The 19,924-nt window shown below is 40.6% G+C and overlaps 2 protein-coding genes and 1 long non-coding RNA gene across 5 annotated transcripts in view; 2 read left to right on the forward strand and 1 right to left on the reverse strand.

Moving 5' to 3' along the window:
- ERN1 (endoplasmic reticulum to nucleus signaling 1) overlaps positions 1-2,102 on the forward strand; it is a 38,364-nt gene extending 36,262 nt beyond the window's left edge. The window contains exon 22 of the mRNA XM_054846903.1: positions 47-2,102. Within this exon, the coding sequence (XP_054702878.1) occupies positions 47-253 (207 nt within the window). The 3' untranslated portion in view covers positions 254-2,102. The remainder of the gene's footprint in view (positions 1-46) is intronic.
- On the reverse strand, positions 987-19,924 carry LOC129214763 (uncharacterized). 2 transcript variants are annotated; one of them, XR_008579803.1, is made up of 6 exons: positions 15,361-19,924; positions 12,391-12,476; positions 10,974-11,047; positions 5,156-5,355; positions 3,499-3,716; positions 987-1,115 (listed from the first exon to the last, which is right to left on the reverse strand). It is a non-coding gene; the product is annotated as an uncharacterized LOC129214763 (long non-coding RNA). The 2 variants fall into 2 exon arrangements; XR_008579802.1 differs by having other exon boundaries at positions 12,391-12,479.
- On the forward strand, positions 2,168-10,852 carry LOC129214754 (sterile alpha motif domain-containing protein 9-like). 2 transcript variants are annotated; one of them, XM_054846896.1, is made up of 3 exons: positions 2,168-2,506; positions 4,558-4,602; positions 5,141-10,852. In XM_054846896.1, exons 2-3 carry the CDS (start codon positions 4,599-4,601, stop codon positions 9,823-9,825), a joined length of 4,689 nt encoding a protein of 1,562 aa, XP_054702871.1. In that variant the 5' UTR covers positions 2,168-2,506; positions 4,558-4,598; the 3' UTR covers positions 9,826-10,852. The 2 variants fall into 2 exon arrangements, with proteins under 2 accessions (XP_054702871.1, XP_054702870.1); XM_054846895.1 differs by lacking the exon at positions 2,168-2,506 and adding an exon at positions 3,651-3,753.

The following is a 19,924-nucleotide window of genomic DNA, read 5'->3' on the forward strand; positions in this document are numbered from 1 at the left end:
CATACCTCTCTGACTGAGCTTTCCCATCTTCTTTTCTCCTCTACAGAAGCACCATTACAGAGAACTGCCTCCCGAAGTTCAGGAGACCCTGGGCTCTATCCCGGATGATTTTGTATGTTACTTTACAGCTCGTTTCCCTCACCTGCTCCTACATACCTACCATGCTATGCATATCTGCTGCCAAGAAAGACTGTTTCAGCATTACTATAATCAGGACTCTGCAGAGCTGAGCCTTGCAGGAGACAGTATTTGAGAGGAGAAGGATGGAGCTTTCTTCTCTGGGACCAACATTCCAAGCACAGGGCTGTGAAACAGGCCTACCTTTAGCAGGGAAAAGTGAATTGAAGAGCTGAATTCTCTCTCTTGGAAGAAACCAAGCTTCCAAAAAGTGCCTTGTACCTCTGCCTGTGCTGGATCAGGAGATGGGAGGAGCCCAAGGAGCAAGTGGTAACTTCAGAAAAGCAACGAACCCTGGTGATGGTGTTATTACAAGGCAGTTTTCAAGACAGTGAAAATGGAGAGCAAAAGCTGGATACAACCATCATCCGATATCCCTGTACTGTACGTGATGTTGTAACAGATGTATTTTACTAAAAACAATCAGTGACTGAAATCATGTAATAACTAGGGACTGGGAGCTGCAAGAGGAGCCTTTTAGTTGTAGCAAATCATCAGAACCTGCCGTTGCACTACTGCCACATTATGCATTAGGCACACCACAGTGATTGTAATAATTTCTAATTATCCAAAGAAAATAGCAGAGAATGTACAATTTCTGCTTAATCAGTACTACCCTGGAAAATTAGTCACTCACACTTCAACAGATACAATGAAGTTCTAAAAAATACTGACTTGAAAAAAAAATCAGTTAAAGATTTACCAACTTTGAAAAATAAGACTTTGAAAATAGTTTAAATATCTACCAGTATTCACAGAAGACCATGAACAGTCCTTGACTTAACTCACACTACCAAAATCGATCTGCACAAATAACTTCAGGAAAATACACCGGTGTCAGCTCTGAGCTGCTGGCCAGAGGCTACCGATTTCTCTACTGCAAGTGTTCCTTACGTTCTTATAAAGACAAGTCGCCAGTTGCGGAGCCAGGATGAGTCCTGCAGGAAAAAAAAAAGGCACTAAATAGGAACCAGTAACAGTGATTGTAGAGGCAGTGTTTTTAATGGGTGCGATAAAACTGTCAATGAACCCCATTTTCTGTTTGTATGGGTTGCTGACTACATCCAAGCGAGCCTATGCTTTTAAAGATGCAGTATTTCTTTTCATTGGCCCTAAAGCTGTGACAAAGCATTAAGCATGTGCAAAGGATGAAGAAATGCTGAATTTTAGTATAAAAGTGGGGTGTTCTTTTACAATGTATTTATTTAACATATTTATATTTATTTAATTTTTACTACAAAGTGGTATCAAATCTAAGTGGTACAAGTATAAAGTGTGCCAAATCATTCTTAATCTGGTTTGTGTTTCTGGTTAATCATATTATAACTGGAAGAGGAAAGTAATACTGCATCTTTCAATGGACCTCAGTAAAGGTGAACTTACAAAGTGGGAATTTGTATGACTGTGCCATTGTGTCTTAAACTAATAAATTATTGCCAGTAATGTGTATGATTTAGTACATACAGCTACTTTTCTGGAGCTACTTGACAGGAAGGTGTGGTTTTTTTTTTCCCTAGTTTTACAATGTATGAGAGCAATTTACCCAAGATGCCAATTGTGCAAGTTACATATTTCTAAAACTTGAAAAAAAAAAAAAGGTAGTTTTACCTAAGAAGATTCAAAGCCTATTTCATATTTTTGTACTTGTTATGTAAAGTTCTTTTATAAGTCTACTAAATAAAGATGTGTACTCAGATTAAAAAAAAAACACCCACAACTTTTAGTTACGATGTGTGACTGGGGAAGTAAGCCAGCCTGCAGCCACGTGCGGACTAACACAGCTTTCAGAACCAGAGCTGGAGACGGCGAGCAGGGGAAGAGGGCAGCTGCCACATCGTGCCTCCTTGGAGAAGGGGCACATGCCTATTTTTTTAAGCAGTAGTCTGCTCAAAACCACTTGTCTTCCTGCTGGTGAAAGGTACACCTCTGATGCAGGAAACACACACACCCAGACACATACTGGTTTGGGGCGGGGGGGGGGGGGCGGGGCAGTGCAGGAAGCAGAAGCTATCACTGGATTGCACCACCCAGCCAACAGCATTTCGGGGGGGGGGGGGGGGGGGGGAGACTTGGTGAATCATCAGGAAGGTTTGTCTAAAGCAGTTTCCCTTTTTTTTCCTGCCAGATGGTAGTAGGACCATCTAAGACATTGCAGAAACACCCCCAGGACTCAGACTCCTAGCTGTGCCGCTGAGGCAGCAGGCTGGCAGAGCCTGGCATCGCAGCAGGTTGGAGCACCTTCCCTCCCTTCCTCCTTTGGAAACACTTGCCTTGCAGGCAGGACCTGGCAGCACAGAAGACAGCTCAAGTCACTCACAGGCTCTGCAAGGTAAGCCTCCCTGTGCCACGCTGCTCCTGCATGTGTGTGTGTGGGGGGGGTGTGGGGGGGTGTGTGTGTGTGAAGTGGGAGGTTATTCTCAGCCTGGCAGGTCACTGGTAGCAGGCCCAGGAAAAGTGAGGCTCTCTGCACCACCTACCCTCCCAGCTCTGTGCCACCCCCCCCCCACCACCCCATCCCCCCGTCCAACTGGGAAAAGAGCAGCTAAGTAGTGGGGACTGTCTGAGCAGCTCTGGGGGATGGGGCATCGACACTTTCTGCCCCCACATTCCCACGGCTACATCCCTTCCCTGCCCATCCACACAGCCGATGGGAGCCAGGCCCCACTGGCATGCATGCAGGCTGTGGGGCCCCAAAAACGCTACTGCTCACCCCCCTGCAACTGCTCTTACAAACAGGTGAGGGGTGGGTGCAGGGGGCCATGGGCCCCCTCCAGCACAGGGAAGCGCCCCCAGACACACCGCCCCTCCCCCCCCCCCACTGCCAGGCCTCCACCCTAGTTTCTATTCCCCCTAGTTTCGTTTTCTCGTAAAACGTGACGTCATCTGTAACAGGCTGTGGCAGAAAGACAAGTGGCAGGAAGGTGGGTCACCACAAGCCAAGTCACTCTACAAGCACAGCTCTGGAGGTGGTGTGGTGGCCCAAGGTCAGTTTTTCAGGGACATTTTTATCCTCATTTCTAAAGGGATGCTGCACTGGCTGTCAGTGATAATCAGTCTCCAAACCTTTTCATAACCAGCCCACCATTTACACTTACTGCGGAGGGATCTGCTCACACCTACGGCACATTGGAGCAGTCCCTAACAGACTCCCCTTAGAGCCACTTGTTTAAACCAACCGTGCTGGCACCTCAGTTAGCCTAGCAGCTTTCTAGAGGGCTGACCAGGTGCTGAAACGGTAAACATGCACTTGCTCCATGTTTTTTCTGAGCATCCCCTATTCTCCTAGGCCCTCACCAAACCCCCACCTTCTGCTGAACTCACCTTTTGCCAAGCACGGTCCTGGGGAGCGCTCCTCGTGCTCCCTCTATTACAACCTTTGTACTTTCAGACATTGTGGGGAGCTTGTGCGGAGCCCCACAACTGCCTTTTATGCTGGCTACACTGCTGACTGCTCCTTTTACTCTTGAATTCAGAGGCTGCGAGTGTTGCCGTCATACTACCACGAGCTGCAGGGACGGAGCTGGCTGGGCTACAGACACCTGCTGAACCAGCACAGAATTGAGCTTTCACAATAGAGTAAGAGAATCATGAGCACCACCATGCCCTGTTCCCTGTGAGACTTGTTGACTAGTCTGTAGCTCATGTATGGTCAACTGTTGACTATGTGACTCTACCATACATTTATGGTGTTACACTGAGCAGGCTTATTTAACATGTTTCCTCCTGCAGTAGAGAACTGGCTATTCCTGCTGCTGTCCATCTCTGTACCCCCATAAATGGAGTCTGACAGAGCAAAGCAGAGGATGTCTTGCATCAGGCCAGGAGACCCCACTAAAAAGAAAATCTTCTGTTGGGTTGGGCAGTGAGCTGTACCACTTCATGGGAAATCCAGTGAGCACCAGAACAGATGTGCAGAAAAGAGAGGGAGAGGACAAGAGTACATGCCAAAAAAAAAAAAAAAAAGCGGGGGAGGGGAATGGGAGTGTGAGGGAGCAAGAGGCAGGGAAAGGGAGAGTGAGCAAGAAAAAGACCAATAAAAAGCACAAGATAGCACACAACCTAGGGGAAACAGTAGTGATACAATAGTGTTGGGCCTCCTTTTTTCCAGGAGCAGCTGTTAGATGGGCACAGCTGTCAGCACGTGCTTTTCCAGCAAAACCCGTCTCTTTCGCACCCACGCGTGTCAGAAGCACGAATAGCTGCCTTCACTCAGTACAGGTGTACAGAAGCAGTGTAGCTGGTGAGACCAGGCTTTTAGATACAGAAACTACCCTGGACCAAAAAGGTGGGGAGGGGGTTGGGAAACCAGAACAAGTCAACTTTAGCTAATGCAGGAATGTTACCTACAAATCTGAAGACAGTTATTTTTTCCCCCTCTAGGGTTTTGTGCATTACCAGCAGGATTTCCCTCATCAAAGGCAATGGGTACGTGTTGCTTTTTCTGGCAGTTTGCATTTTACATGTAGCAATTTGCTTTTAAATATCTGCATTTTAAGGATTCATCTCTAGTGGGGAACTAATCAGTACTCAATGTCAACTTACGGTTTGTATGGACGCTATCTTCATTCAGCAGAAAATAAAGACACTCGCAGGTAAATGACCTACCTGAACTTCTCTAGTGCAGAGATTTCAGCCTCTGTCAGTTCTGATAACCTCATCACATCATTCCCTTCAAAAACATTTTGGGTTATTTCTCTGAGTCCCTTTGAGGATAGTTTCTAAACCTCCCTCATGGTTTCCTGCTTCACTGATTTGTTAGTCTTGTACCATTGCTTAGGACTGCTTTTGATTAAGGTTAAGGATGCTTTTAGTCATCAGAACTGATGCATTTGAGAGGACACAGTGACTGGTAGAAAGAAAACCATCTAGCATTCAATGTGGCCAGTTTTGCAAGGATTATAATGCCTTGTATAGCACATTAACCTTTTTAGCTTGTATTACTACTACATAACTTTAACTTTAGATTACAGAACATTACCTGTGAACAAATGGGATGAAAACCACGTCCAATGCTGGCTAGAATCTACTGGAATCAAGCAAGAGTATGTAGAAAAACTACATGCGGAAGAAGTGACAGGTCCGGCGCTAATGGAACTGGATGAATCTTTCCTCAAAGGCATAGGTATGAAGGGAGGCCAAATCCACATTTTACTCCGCAAGAGAAAAGAACTTCTGCACCTACAAGAAAATGCACAGCAAACCAAGCATTCCAGCAGCAAAACGTCTGACAGAACTGATGCACAAACAGATCCCGCAAGACCCAGAAATGCATCCACTCAAAAAACCTCAAGCGGAGACAGCTGTGGTCCAGTAGATAAAACTAGCAGAGACAACACAGGTTCTGCCTCTGGCAAGAGGCAAAGGAAAAGTAACAACTCCCAACCTGAAAGTACTGATGAAATTTTAGAGTTCAGCAACTGTCGACCATTTAGATGTCAGAATACTGATTTCAAATACGTGAAAAACAGAGTTCTTGCTCCAGAATCAGGAGTCAATGGTTTAATCACTCCTTGCCATGAATACAAATCTTTTGCTATTGCTACAGAACTAAGCAAAACTCAGCTGCAATCAAAATTTGCCTGTGAAGTGATACGATTTGCTTCAGCCTGCATGAACATTCGAACAAATGGCACCATACATTTTGGTATCATGGACAGCGTTGAGGATAAGGGTTGGAAACACGGCCAGATCATCGGCATAAAGGTCAAAGAGCGAGAATACTATGTTGATGCATTAGATTATATAGAAAAGTGTTTTTGCAAAACTGTACAAGAAATTGCAAGGAAATGCATTCACCCACCTGTTTTTGTGGAAGTGATTTCAAAAGACTCTCAGGAACAAAGATTTGTGGTGGAGGTTGACATTGAACCAACATCTAGTTCAGTAAAGAACAGATTATTTGAAGTGTATTTGCCAAAATACAATGAAGTCAGCCAAAAGGTGACCCTGACAAAAGATCGAGTTCTCTATCAGAGACTAGGAGCAAAGTCTGAGCCTGTAGAGCACAACAATCTAGCTACTTTCATTCAGGGTTTACAAAACAGGGATGCTGAAAGAGAAAAGGCTGAGCTCTCCAGTGCAGAAGTGCATACAGAAACACCTGAAAATTTGGGAAGAAAGTTATCAATTCTACTAAATGATGGCAAAAGCTACATGGATGATTCCCTACGGTACATCCTTGTCACAAACAGATGTGAAAAGGATAATCTTAACTGTATCAACTTCTTAATGCACTTGAACATTTTCTGCGTCTTCGACTTTGATGAAAATTCTAATGTGTCAGGGCTGTATAGCAAGTACAAAGAACACCATGCAACAAGGGCTTATTTTTTACAGGATTTTTCCAATGAAAGTAAGACTGGCAATCCTCCCTCTCAGAAACATTTGTGCCTTTATGATCAGACCAGCTGGATATTCTGCAATGGGCGCAGTGACTTCCTCGGGGATGAAAAACCTTGTGATGAAAATACATGGATTAGAACAAAAAAAAAATACCTTAAGAAAGCAATTACTCGTATCTGTGATGAAATCCTGCCAAAGCGGTCTTTCATTGTGCTTTTCCTATTGCTATCACCAGTGCAGAAACCACTTGTGGACACTTTTCAGGAATTCTATACAGAGATGAATGGCGCGGAGTACATCGTTTGCATTGCAGAGTCCAGAGAAAATTATGGGAAGTGGGCTAATCTAGCTCAGGCATCCTGCAGCATTGAGACACTAGAACAGTGCAGCATTGTGGGCATGAAACTAAGTCACATAGATGCCACCATTCTATCAATGCTGCCTTCCACAGCACAACCCAGACATCTGCCAGTTTCCACTAGAGGGCTATGTACGCTTCCCTCGCTGGAAGAAGAGAAACTGTTTTCCCTAGAAATCCTTTGTGTTGACCAATGTGATGACATCAAATTAGATCTTTTGACTGAAAAAGCAATACAAGAAATAGAACAAAATTTTTACCGAGGGAGAAAAATCATCTGGGAAAACTTCTGGCTTGCTGATAAAAGACGCTGTGGGGAAATCATTGAACGTGAAGCATGTAAGGAAGCTACCAAACTCCTAGATGACATTTTACAAGGGAGCAGACTCAACTATTCCGTGGCTAAACTAAAGATATTTCACCATCCTGGAAGTGGTGGAAGCACAATAGCACGGCAAGTTCTATGGAAAAAAAGAAAGGACTTAAGATGTGCTGTTATCAAATCCTCCTATTCACCTGCAACTGTCTGTGAGCATGCACTCGCATTTAGAGATTATGAAGAAAAAGAAATCAGTCATTGTCTTCCTGTGCTCCTCCTGATTGAAGATTATGATGAAGACTATTTAGAAGAACTAAGGAATGAGTTAATGGATGCTGTAGCAACTAGGAAAATTAATTCCCCCAGACCTTACTTCATCCTCATGTGCTGTAGGCGATCCAATGACCCTGAAAGGCTTTGCAAGGCTTCCCCACTGGACACAGTTGCTGTCACTCACAAGCTGATGGACTCAGAGAAAATTCTGTTCAAAACTAAACTTGAAAAACTGAAGCAGAAAGATGTCAAGCCAGAATTCATACTTACATTTGTCCTGATGTGCGAGGAGTTCAATGAAACATATGTGAGAGACTTTGTAGGGCATATATTGCAAGACATAGACAGTTCTTCTCGTGATACATGTTTGATGCGTTATGTGGCTTTGCTTAATTTTTATGTACCCAATTCATATGTTTCATTGTCACACTGTGAGGCTTTTCTGGGACTGGGGGTATATACAGAAAGGATGTCAAGAGCATATGATTTCAAAAGTCACTTGAGTGAACAAGCAAGAATGATTTTTATTGAGCTAAGGGAAAGTACCACCTATATTTCATCTGTTCAGATAATACACTGTCTGGTTGCAAAAGAAATTCTGCATCAGCTTTCGAGGAACGAACCTCAAAGCCAACTTGCAATGACACTTCTTCAGGAAAAGACGCTATTTGAAAACAGATTTGGACGAGAAGAATTCATAAAATTCATCAGAGATTTGTTTATTCGACGTGATAAAAGAAGCAGGGGTGACAATACTGACACTCTTTTCTCCCCATTCATTGAACATGTCTGCAAAGCTGAAGACTGTGAAAAAGCCATAGCTGTTTTAAAAGCTGCATATGAACTCCTTGGAAAAGATCCTTTTTTTGCCCAGCAGCTTGCCAGACTGCATTACAACAATGAAAAATTTAAAGATGCAGAATATTGGGCAGGCGTTGCAAAATTTCATTTGCCGAATGATTCTTATATTTTAGATACAGAAGGTCAGGTCTACAGGAAATGGTTTAGTTTCACTGTGGATAAAATGACACAGGAAGACACTCCTGAAAGCATCATTCAAAAGATAGAGATTGCTCTTAAAGCTATTAAATGCTTCAGGGCTGCACAACAGGCTGCAAAAGCAGAACGTGACAGTATGAACAATGCTGGCTATTTTGGAGAAGTAGAAGTGGGATGTCGTCTTCTTAGATTTTTGTCCACAGTCCAAGTATTTCGTAGGAGTCCAGAAGGGGAATATTCTGAGCTTGTGAAATACCTGATCACAGATTACATTCCTAAAGACATTGAAAAAACATGGGGAAGGCTTCACTCCCGCTTAAAAGGCTTACGCCAGAACCTGTACAATGCTCTGGAATGGATTTCAGAAGACCTAAGTTATTTCCAAACAGATAAGAACCACGAGAAGGACGAGGAAGATGAAAAAGATGAAAAGGAAGAACAAATTTATAACCCCAGAAAGTGGCTAAAAAGACAGTCAGAGGTATATGCCAAATTCTTCATTTCAACATCAGTAATTGAGGACAGCAATGGTGGCCCTGAGAGCCAGCTGATTAGACGCATGAATATATATAAGAGTGGTGGAGGTAGTGTCACTAATATCCTGTCATTCTTAACAGATAAGAAAGAGAATAGGTCAGCTGAAAAGCTAGAAAAGATCCTTAGTTTCTATACAGAAAACCCATTACGGGACAAGCTGGAGGACAACGATCTGATCAATTATATTTTGTGCCACATCACACTAGCATGCTTAGCACCAGGATCAGCCAAACTACTTCCAGCGCAAACTCTTCGTGAGCTCAGTGTAAGATTCTTTAGAGGAAAGAGACCATTTCCAGCAAGCGCCCATTTTTTGCTCACCTTGCTGTACTGGCCAGATGAGGCATTAGACAAAGAGCCTAATCCAGATAAAGATGAAATTCTAAACTCAGCTCTTCAAACCCTGAAACGTTTATATGACATCAAGATGAAAGATGTTCCTACCAGAAAGAAAAGAATCTACACTCACTTTTTTCTGGGTAAGGGTTACGGCTTAGGAAAGATTGTGCACAAAACTAAAATTGATAAATTAATTAGTGGGTCTTTAGATGAGAGGAGAATGAAGTGGCTACATGGCACTGTATGGAGTATTTCCAAGATTCGTGACATTCTCAAAAGAGTTTCTGGTTGGACCAAGGACAGAAATTTATTTATACGTGGTCACGTGAAGGAGTTTCCTATCTTGCCACTCCATCGTGATTCAGTGCCCCCTGGAAATGAAAATGTGACCTTTTATTTAGGCTTTTCATTTAATGGTCTTGTTGCTTTCAATATTGAGGTTGAAAATAATCCAGCTGTCAGCAAAATACAAGGTATTTAGTACATTAACAGTACCTACTGTGCTGTTTGAAGATGCAACACTGAAAATGTCACATTTAATTAAAAAAAAAGTGGATTGCACCAGTTGAACACCGGACAGCAAGATAGCCACAATGGAACTACTACAACAATGATCAAATATCTAAAAAAATTTGAAACCTACAATACACCTCGCAACAGAAGCCTTTGATACTTCTGGTATCTCCCAAAGTAAGATTTCCAACTTAAGACAGCAATAATTGCAGTATTTGCTTGGGGACTACAGGGGAGACAAGAGACCTGCTATTTGTTCTCCCCACCCCCAAATATTTGGAGAACTGAGCTCTGGAATAAATAGGTAAAGCGGGGATCCCTTTCTTCTCAGCTCACAGATTAGGTTTTAAAATTAATTGCTGGGTGGTCCTGATCAGTAATGGAATTTGACCACTGCATGTTTTTTCTTCCTCCTGAATCAGCAACAAAAAGTTTAAGTGAACGTACGTGTATACTACACTGGCTGTAACATACTTTGCTCACTAACATGTACTGCGTATGAAATGTCTACCCACCAACTGCAAGCCAACACTCAGTATAGAAGCACTGAGGGAAAGTAGGCAATTTTTAAGTTGACTTTGCAAACATCAGGATTAATAAAAAACAGGGCTCCAATTTTATGTCACTCTTACATTCCTTCTCCATGTAAATATTACAAATCATACTAGATATATCTGTATCAGGAGAGGCGTGCAGAGACATGTGGGCAGTTAAGATACTGATGACATAAAAGAGTATTTGTAAGTGCTGTTATGATTCCATAGTCCAAACAATTCCTGCACTTAATGAAATGTTTTTGCAGCATTATGCAATAAATGTACACACAGCACATGACTCAAATTTGTCTATTGTATATATCCACACTTGAAAACATGGTCTAGCCTGATTTACTAATTTGAAAAATGCAAAGGAGTTTGTTGTCAGCAGTGTGTCTGCAACCATCATGTCACGTTAAGCTTCTAATAATAAAGCCATCTGTTATTCTTGGAATTTCACATCGTTTGATACTATATTGTCACTAAAATTTGCAAAAAAACCCCACGTCATATAGCTTAAGTTTTAAATAAAAAACCTTTAGGAAGAATTACCGTTTCTACACAAGATTAATTACCCTACCTGAAGATGTTCTAACAGTAGCAAGGTATGATTTGCTTTTCCAACTTCAGTCAAGATCTAGACACAGCCAAAAACTGTAAAAGGAATTGCAAGCCACTATGAATTCAGAACAAACAGGATGAAACCATGGATTATTCTATCTAGTCCAAGACTTCACCTTCTGGCCTCAGGCACAGAAACAAAGTTCATTGCCAAGCCAGGCAATGCTTGTCTCCTTCCCTTGCCTTCAACCTGAGACACATCAGCAAAGCAGACTCTGAAGGGTACACTTTTTGCTTGGGAAATCCAGGCTGGCAGATTTCACCAGGGTGAAAGCTTAAGGGTTAAGCTTAACCGTAAGGAGTTAAGCACATCCAAGGCAGCTTTCCAAGATGAGCTAGGAAGGTGCACTGGAGGAGCAAACCCTGACAGCAGAAGCAGGAGAGCTGGAGCACTAGAGAAAGCCCCATTCCCCTCCCCCCCTCACCCCCCCCCCCCCGGAAAAGTTACTTGGGCAAAGGCAGCTTTCTTAGGTCTAGCATGGGGCCTAAGGATGGCTTCACCTTGGAGCAGAAACAGGATATGAAAACTTACTGAAAAGCATGGGAGCTAAAAGAAAACATTAACTGCTTAACAGTTTATATAACCTGCTCAAATACTGTGGCGAAAGCATAGCTTTTGCTTCCAAAGAGAAACTGTTATCATAATGAAAAATTAAAGCCAGAAAATTTGGCCAAGAGGGTCTGTCTGTAACTTGTTTCCCTCCTGCCTGCAGACACCCTACTTGATGCTGTAGGTAGCTATCCTTTCCCTGTAGCCCACACCACTGCAGACTCTCCAGTCTTTCCTTTGAGGGGAAGGGTCTTGCTTTTCAAAGATACCCATTTCTACCTCTTAGAAAGTCAAGGCTTCGATCCAAACTCTTCACCTCATCGGATATTATAAACACAATCCTCTCCCATGCTGTGTCCCACAGAAAAAAGATTTAGAGAAAAAGCATAAAGCTGCAGACTAGCATTTGGGGTCCCACATTGCAAAACAAGCTGCTGAGGCTCACAGGGCAAAAAGCACAGACCTATCCTTTTTACTCTTTACCCAAATTCCCCAAGCATCTGATAAATCAAACTTGGGAGTGCTTTAACTGGCCATGCAACACACAAACCCCCTTGCTCTAGCCAGCTTTTAGGACAAAGCAGTTCCCCTGTTTTTCAAAGGCCCCCTCAGATTTCCCTAGAGCCAAAGGGTCCAGAGGGCATAAACTCCAGTAAAGGGCTCCTGCAAAGCAGCAGTCTTCCTGAAAGAGTCCTCTACTTAGCATTAAGCAAAATGCCATGAATTGTTCCAGGTTGTGTAGCATTAAAATCATGGATTTATCTTCCTTTTACCATCTCTTAAAAATTATTCTATGAGTAAACAGCAGTAGCTAAATGAGACCAACCGGCCTAGCAGAGTAATCCATTCTCATCCTGTAGACAGGAGTTGCAAGGACACGCATCTTCAAAGCTACCTCATCTCTCCAGCGTCCTGCTTTAAAAGGATTTAGAGCAAACCGTTAACAGCATACCATCTCTACCAGGTTTTATGAAAAGTCTCTTAAGATTTCTTTTTCCTCCACATTCCCCCTGACTCTTCCAACTTGAAAGTCTTTTTTTTTTTTGTTTACAGTAAGTTCAGCAGGACAGCAGATCAGTAGCAAAAGGAAGTCACAGATTAAGCAGTCAGGATTCATTTGCTTGTCTCCAGGCACAAAACACTTTAACATAAAGTCACATGAAGGAGGTTTTGCAGTTTATAGAAAATCAGAGAGCTAGTACGAAGTTATTCAAACCGTAACACGAGCAAAGGTGGATTTTATACTTACACACACTTTGGACAGCTAACATTCATTGCAATAGTAACTTAAACAGGTCCTCGAGAGGAGAAAAAACTACACAGAAACAGTGGTTCACTTCCGTTTAATCAGAAACTGTTACAAAGTGGTAGACACACATTACAGACGTGTATATGTGCAATGATCCATTCCTGAAGCGTACAGTTCACAAAAGTTTCCCAATGGATGCAAATGAAGTTAGCTCCGTATTTTCTTTGAATCTTCTTTATAAACTGAACGCTATAAAATTAAGCTAGATTACTGTTACTATTATTCACATGCACTGAAGTGATGCACATACTTACCAGTCTCACTTTCTTGAATTAAATTCAACACCAATATTTTGCCACCTGTCTTTTGAAAAAGATCAATGATGCCATCCCTTTCATACTACTTACACAAAAGCAGTATCAAGTTACAGAAAAAACCTTCATGACACACTGACTTCTGTGGCTGTACTGCTACCGAGAGGGGACAATCATTCAATCATGTGCTTTAAGGTATTTTTAGTACTAAAATCAGTTTGGAGTCTGGGTTTGCTGCACAGTGACCAGAATCTCTGAAGGCGTCATTTGGAGTCATTAAGTAGAATTCTAAAGGAAACACGTGAACCGACTCTTCTGTATATACCATATTGGGAAGAAGACTTCTGAACCACATTAGACGGCACAGCTGCTGTAACGGTGTATCAGAAGTTGAGCTACAACTTAGGACTGCTCACCTAGTTATGAAAGCTCAGATTCCTAGTATTGTTTTGGTCTCGTCTCAAAAGAAAGAAAACTTACAGTACTGTAATTAATTGCCATAAAAAGCTGCACAAAAAGATGACCTTCTACCAGAGTTCATATTAGGATCTACCCTGGACAAATATACATTTTGTTGATAGACACTACAGAAAACCACTAGCCTTTAGTTATTTCCACTGACTGCCAAGCTGGTGTACAAGTAGTACAGGTCAGCATCCAACCACTGTCAAAACTGAGACTTCGCAAAGTAATTCAGCAGCCAAAAGCAATCAGTAACTCATTCCAAGTTATTACTGAGCATTGCATTAATTATCAACTAGGGCCAACCACAGAAGTTAAAAGAAAGATGCATACATTCTGTTAATAGGATAATGGCCTTGCAGCAAGGTATCCCTGTTATTCATGCACATCTGCCATTAAGATTTAGGAAATATAGGCAAAGTTATAAATTTTATTATACAGCTTTCCTTTTTTTTTTAACTAGGGAGAAACACCTATGGCAACATTCCAAAAATTTGCATGTAGCTAGTTTTGCAGACAAAGCAATTTAGTGTGAATGACTGAGAACTGATGTAGAGAAGATGCCAGGAGACAGGCTTCAAGTGCAACTACTCTAAAACCTGGAAAGGTACAATCCCCTTGAAACTTTGTATGTTAGTATGATGAATTCTAGTGTTATGTAAAATGTCAAAATTCTAAAATAAGCAATACTGCTGGAAGCATCAAGTCACTCATGAAACTACTCTAGACCATTCCTGTGAGCCATCTAAAGTGTCTGTTCAGCTACCACACTAGTACATTATCTTCCCAATACCTCGTTTCTATATACTTATCCACCAATGATGTCAAAAGCCCCTCAAATTCACTGTGTGATAACATGCCCTTGAGAAGTGAATTAAAGCACAGAGTTTTACAGCTTATCCAGCTGTGAAACTATGCTATGTGCTACAGCACAGAAAGTTTTCATCTCCCATGCTGATATGCAGAGATGAGGTACGCAAAGCTTAAATAAAAATAAATGTATGCAGCTATTCTGGAGACAGTTGCATCTTTCATCCAATCACAAAGAATCTCTCCTATTTTCTTTTAGGGTGTAAGATAGTCTAGAAAACGGAAACAAAATGCCAAAGTTTCTGGGAATATAGAATAGAGCAGAAGAAAAAAGAATAGAGGCAGAGCAGTAACTCTGGGGTAAGATAGAACAGCTGGGCAAACCCACATTTGTAGGTAGCCTCTGAAGTGTTAAAATGCTAATGCACACAAACAAACAAACAAAAAAAAAATCAGAGAATAACAGGCTCCTGGCTTACCTGCCTAACCAAGTAAAAATCTGTTGGTAGGAGACAGTAATTAGCAATAGCTGAGGAAAACTGAAAGAAAGATTACATTACTGCTACAGATTTTTACAAACAGAAATGCTTATTTGCCAACACAACAGTGTCCTATAATTGGTTCACTGATAAAACAGCCTGTTGTAACAGGCATGTTACCAAAGAAGTGACTTCAACTTTAGATCTTCATGCTTTTCAGTAACACTAATGGCTTTTTGTTAAGGTTCCATATTAAATTTTCCTTAAAAGTGCTTGCAGATATTACCTACCCACATGTGCAGTTAAAACCATTCGTTCTTAAAAAAAAATAATCTAGACGTTCGCTCACTACTGAAAACAGTAGTAGATAACAGATACATTCACATTTCAGAGACCAAAATTCCCCTCATGTATTTATAAGTGGTATCATTTGAACAAATTATTTCAAATAGGAACATCAGGTACTTACAGATTAAACTAACCTGTACTGGCAGTGCTGTGGAATTTTTCTTCTCTACCAGTAAGTAGCAAATGCTGAAATTCTGCTGCTAGTTAATAGAAACACAAATTGTATTAAACCAAAGAGTTTAACCCATAATTTAGTTTTTCATTAAAAAAGCTGCCCAACTTCAATTACTGCAATTTGTTGCTTAAGAAAAGCATATGAAGTAAAGGCAACTATAAACTACTTTCAGTTTGCCCTTACTTTTCTGTTACTTTTCATACATAAGCCCGAAGTTTAACAAGGTAATCCTGTTGCCTACCACAAACATAAAGAAAATTACAATACTTACATCAGCAGGTTCCTTCATTAAACAGTCTCATAAAGTGTGTTTTCTTATTCTAGACTTTACAAATGAAAGAGCAAAATGTATTCTCTTCCACTATAATTTACGGGAAAGAAGCTAAAGAATTCAGTGCAAGTAATGTTATGTGAGTAACTCCATGAAAAAAAGAAAAAGAAAAAAAGCTCTGCATGACATATTTTAAAGCATTGTGTAATTTCCTAAGTTGGGAGACAGTGAAATAGCTTCCTTGGTTTGTATGGCATTAATTTCTGGGAATTCAAAGCTGCTCTTAGCGAAGACCATTTATACATATTGGCTACTAAGGGCAGTGGAAGTTGAAATTCTACACATACGCCCTTTCTGAACAGCACTTGGGAACGTGGTTAAGATTTAGCCAAAATTTAAGAAATAAAGTTTGAGATGTCAGAAGTTTGAATCTGGCATAAGACAGTTAGCTAACAGAAAGATATGCTTTAACTCCTAACAAGGTAATTTTTAAGGAAGCTTTCAAGCTCTCAAAGTTGTGTGCTTGCTTGTTTTTAGTTAAGATGATACTGGCATTAAAATTCTACTATTTTCTCAAAACTTTTAACTTCTTTAAATCCCCGAGAAAGAAATCCTTAAGGTAAGTTCAAGACAATATTTATGGAGAAGTTAAATTCATCGTCATTAATACAGCAGTGTTGCTGATTGTTCCCATTGCAAGAAAGCCCCTAAGAATAAAACAAGTTATTGTAAACTTGCTCAGAAGGTGCAAGCAAGTGATCCGCTGTATAAATACCAATCCTCACCGACAGTTCATACCATGGACAGGCCATACTGACTCATGAGGCTGCTAAGAACAAACGACTGAAGATAACATCCTGGATTCCTGTGGTTCGAGACAAGATAGGGCTGTCTGCCAAAGCAGCAAGCTGCCTGGCTCCCTCAGATAGCCCTTCACAAGACAAAAGTAAGTGTTTATTCACTATACAACAAAACCTACAAATATTGTGCTCTAACAGCATTTTCTTCTAGTAGAGCCTCTCAATGAGAATCCACACTCTGACAATCAAGACTGCATAAAGCTGCTCTTCACGGTGTGTAAGAAAACTCTTCACAAAGCTTTTTCAGAACTTCAAAAAGAATGTTATACACATTCAGAATGTTATTAAACTTCAGAATCACTTCAATTCTATCTTGATTCCTTCAAAGGCTGCCTCAAAACTTTTCTTACTCTAAACTAGTATCTACCTACCCCAACTATTACAGGAAGATATGGTAGTCACTGATAGCTGCATTTTTATAGAACCCAGTCACTACCATTGTTTCATTGGTCTGATTATTTTGATTGGAAGTATAGACATTTAAAAAAAAAAAATTCTTCTGGAGGTAGCCTATTCCTCAGAGCATTTAAGGGCTACAATCTTTATTAGGCAAGGCACAGAACACATTATTAACTCGTCACACAATCCTAAAGCAAGCCAAAACTTCATGCGTGGTACGTACTTTATTTGCCACATCTCCCATTTACTCTTGTTAAAAACAATGGGTGCAAATTCACCTGATTTAGCAGAGTATCAGTAATTCTTGCCCTTTAAAAAAAGTCACGTACGTCTACTTAAACTCAAAAAACCCAACAAACTCCCCAAGACCTACTTCCATTAGTATCTATGAAAGTCAAGCCACTAAAATACTATAATTAGAAAAGACATTCCACATTGAAATGCACAACTTCGGGATACACAGACTGCTGCAATACTGACAGCTGCAATACTGGAATGTCAGTAAAAACACACTGATCTCATTAACAGTGTAATTTTTTTTTTTAACTATCCCACTTAGATCCACACAAGGAGGCAGGGAGGAAAATGTCACTAACAGAACTTCAGAAAAAAGAGCAAAATATGAACCACTTGCACTAGATGAGAATTTTTCAAATTGTTTTAAAGAGATGACAGGCCAGCTGGTCTAATAGCTGAGGAGATACTCCCAGCAAAAAGCACAGAGCCACCTTGCACTTGCACATGTATCTTTTAGGATAAAACAGAAAGCAAATGAAAAATGTACATTGTTACTTGCTGCAAATTTAAGAACAAACATTAGTCTGCGGTAACAAATCAGAGTAACACGAACATCATCTGCTAAAGCTACCGACTCCAAAGAGGGAACAAAAAAGACCTGTCCTGTCCAGTCCTTTAGAGACTTACAGAAAGGACAAGAATGTCAAGGGTGGAAGTAAAGGATGTGTGAACTACCCACCAGAAATTACAAACAGTATTTGCAGTGCAGCAGGAAAACCCAGAGTCAAAACCCCCTTTAATTCATACAGTAACACCCCATGAATTGTCTTCATGTCAAATGCATCTTTCAGAAGTAGGTAAGTATTAGTAGACAGAGCTAAAACAATGACACAGGGCAAACAGAAACTGCATTTTGGAGACATTTTTTCCATGAACAAGTCAACCACAGTTATCTTCAACAAAAACAGATCAAAGCAATCTCTCCAAAATCAAAAACTTTTAGCTCTCACCAGGGTATCAATTTATAAGATATAACCCAAGTGTGGATCTAAGTAGGATACTCCATTGGACACTAGACAGCATTGGTATGTGAATTTTAGCTTTGTGTGTTTGATGACAAGCTGAATAGGAATAGCTGGATTAAAACTACCTAGTGCTGCATTCGTCTTAAATGGAAACTGATAACAAAGTTCAGTATCAGGCATTCGAAATTTGCCTATTTTTCGAGTCTCTAAGAGATTCAGATACTTAAAACAGGAAGTACAAGCCATACTGCATGTTATTTTTGGTTAAACCGTTTCCTTAGATATTGTAGGGAAATAAGAACTAAGCCCGACGCTCCTACAGACTGAATATGTGAAACAAACGCTAGCTGCAGTAGTGTATCTTGAAGTGTTGTTCTCATCTTCAGTGTTATCAAGGGTAGCACCACAATGATAATTCAAAAAGCAACGCCATGCTCCTTAATCACTTCTAAACAGTTAACAGAGGACACGTCCATTTTCCAGTCAGACTAGACGACTTGGGGGGACTTTTACAGGAAAAAAGCAGAGTACAACAGGAATGTGAAATCCACTCTTGTAACTAAGTCAATTACAACTTTATCCTTTAATTAACTGGAATTCACATTGGCGGTCATTATTTAGCAGTATCTTAAAGACATGAAATACAGTCTACACTCATCAAAAAACACCACAGAATTTAAAAATATCTCAAAAATTTAAAAAAGCTATAAAACCTGACTCTAACATTTGTTAATTTTCTATTTCACTGCTGATAAGCTGCAAGACCTCCTCGGACAAAACCTGTTCTTCTGAAGCTGCCTTTAAGCAACCTCAAGCATTCAAAGCCAATATACCTGCAACACAGTGAGCAGCAACACTAAAGCTCATTCTTCTTCAAAGGGTAAAATTTTTTGCTAGTCACTACGTGAAAGAAGGAACTTTAAATAACTATATACCTAAGCAAATTTTGGATATGCAACATAATTCCACAAGGTTTCAAAAAAAGTGCTATGACTTTCAGTATTGTTGCAATAGACAAAATACTGTCAAATTTGGTGTATTTGAGCGGTTGACAAAAAGGTTTTCCCTGAAACTGATAAACTGAAAAATCTGCATCTTCAATTTCTCACTCCTCTATGCTACTTTACCAACTTGAATCTCTACTTCATCATAGGGCTCTACATTAATATTTGTTGTGGTGCAGCTCACATATGCAGCAGTATTAACATCTTAATCTCCTCCAAGGAAACTGTATTCTATAATTTAGGCTACACAATTTTGTGACTGTAAATGTCACTTACTAGTTAAAACCTAAGTATTTTAAGCACTTCAGTAGACACATCTCCCCAGAAGAGGAAACATTAGCAATTAATATTTACATGCCACTATTTCAGAGACTACACAAAGTCATATTGCCAAAACCAAGAACAAATACAGCACAAATGCAATGCAGGGGAAGAGGGGGAGGGGGCAGTGTGGCTGAAGGACTACCTGAGCAGCCTTGAAGGAAAAGCATTCCATTAAGAGAAAAGGTACCCGAACATCTTAAAACACGTTCCCTCCCCCTAAGACTCTTAAAAACATGATAATAAAAAGATAAATATTAATATAGAGCCCATCTACCAAAAGAGAATAAAAAACCTAAATTAAAATAAATGTAGGGGCCTTCACCAAACTTGCTGCAAGTTTGGGGACATAAATATCCAACAGCCATAAAGCTGTGAAAGCCCCCAGAATGAATAAAATAAATCC

This window comes from Grus americana, chromosome 18 (genome assembly GCF_028858705.1).
Source record: "Grus americana isolate bGruAme1 chromosome 18, bGruAme1.mat, whole genome shotgun sequence".
Lineage (NCBI taxonomy): Eukaryota > Metazoa > Chordata > Aves > Gruiformes > Gruidae > Grus > Grus americana.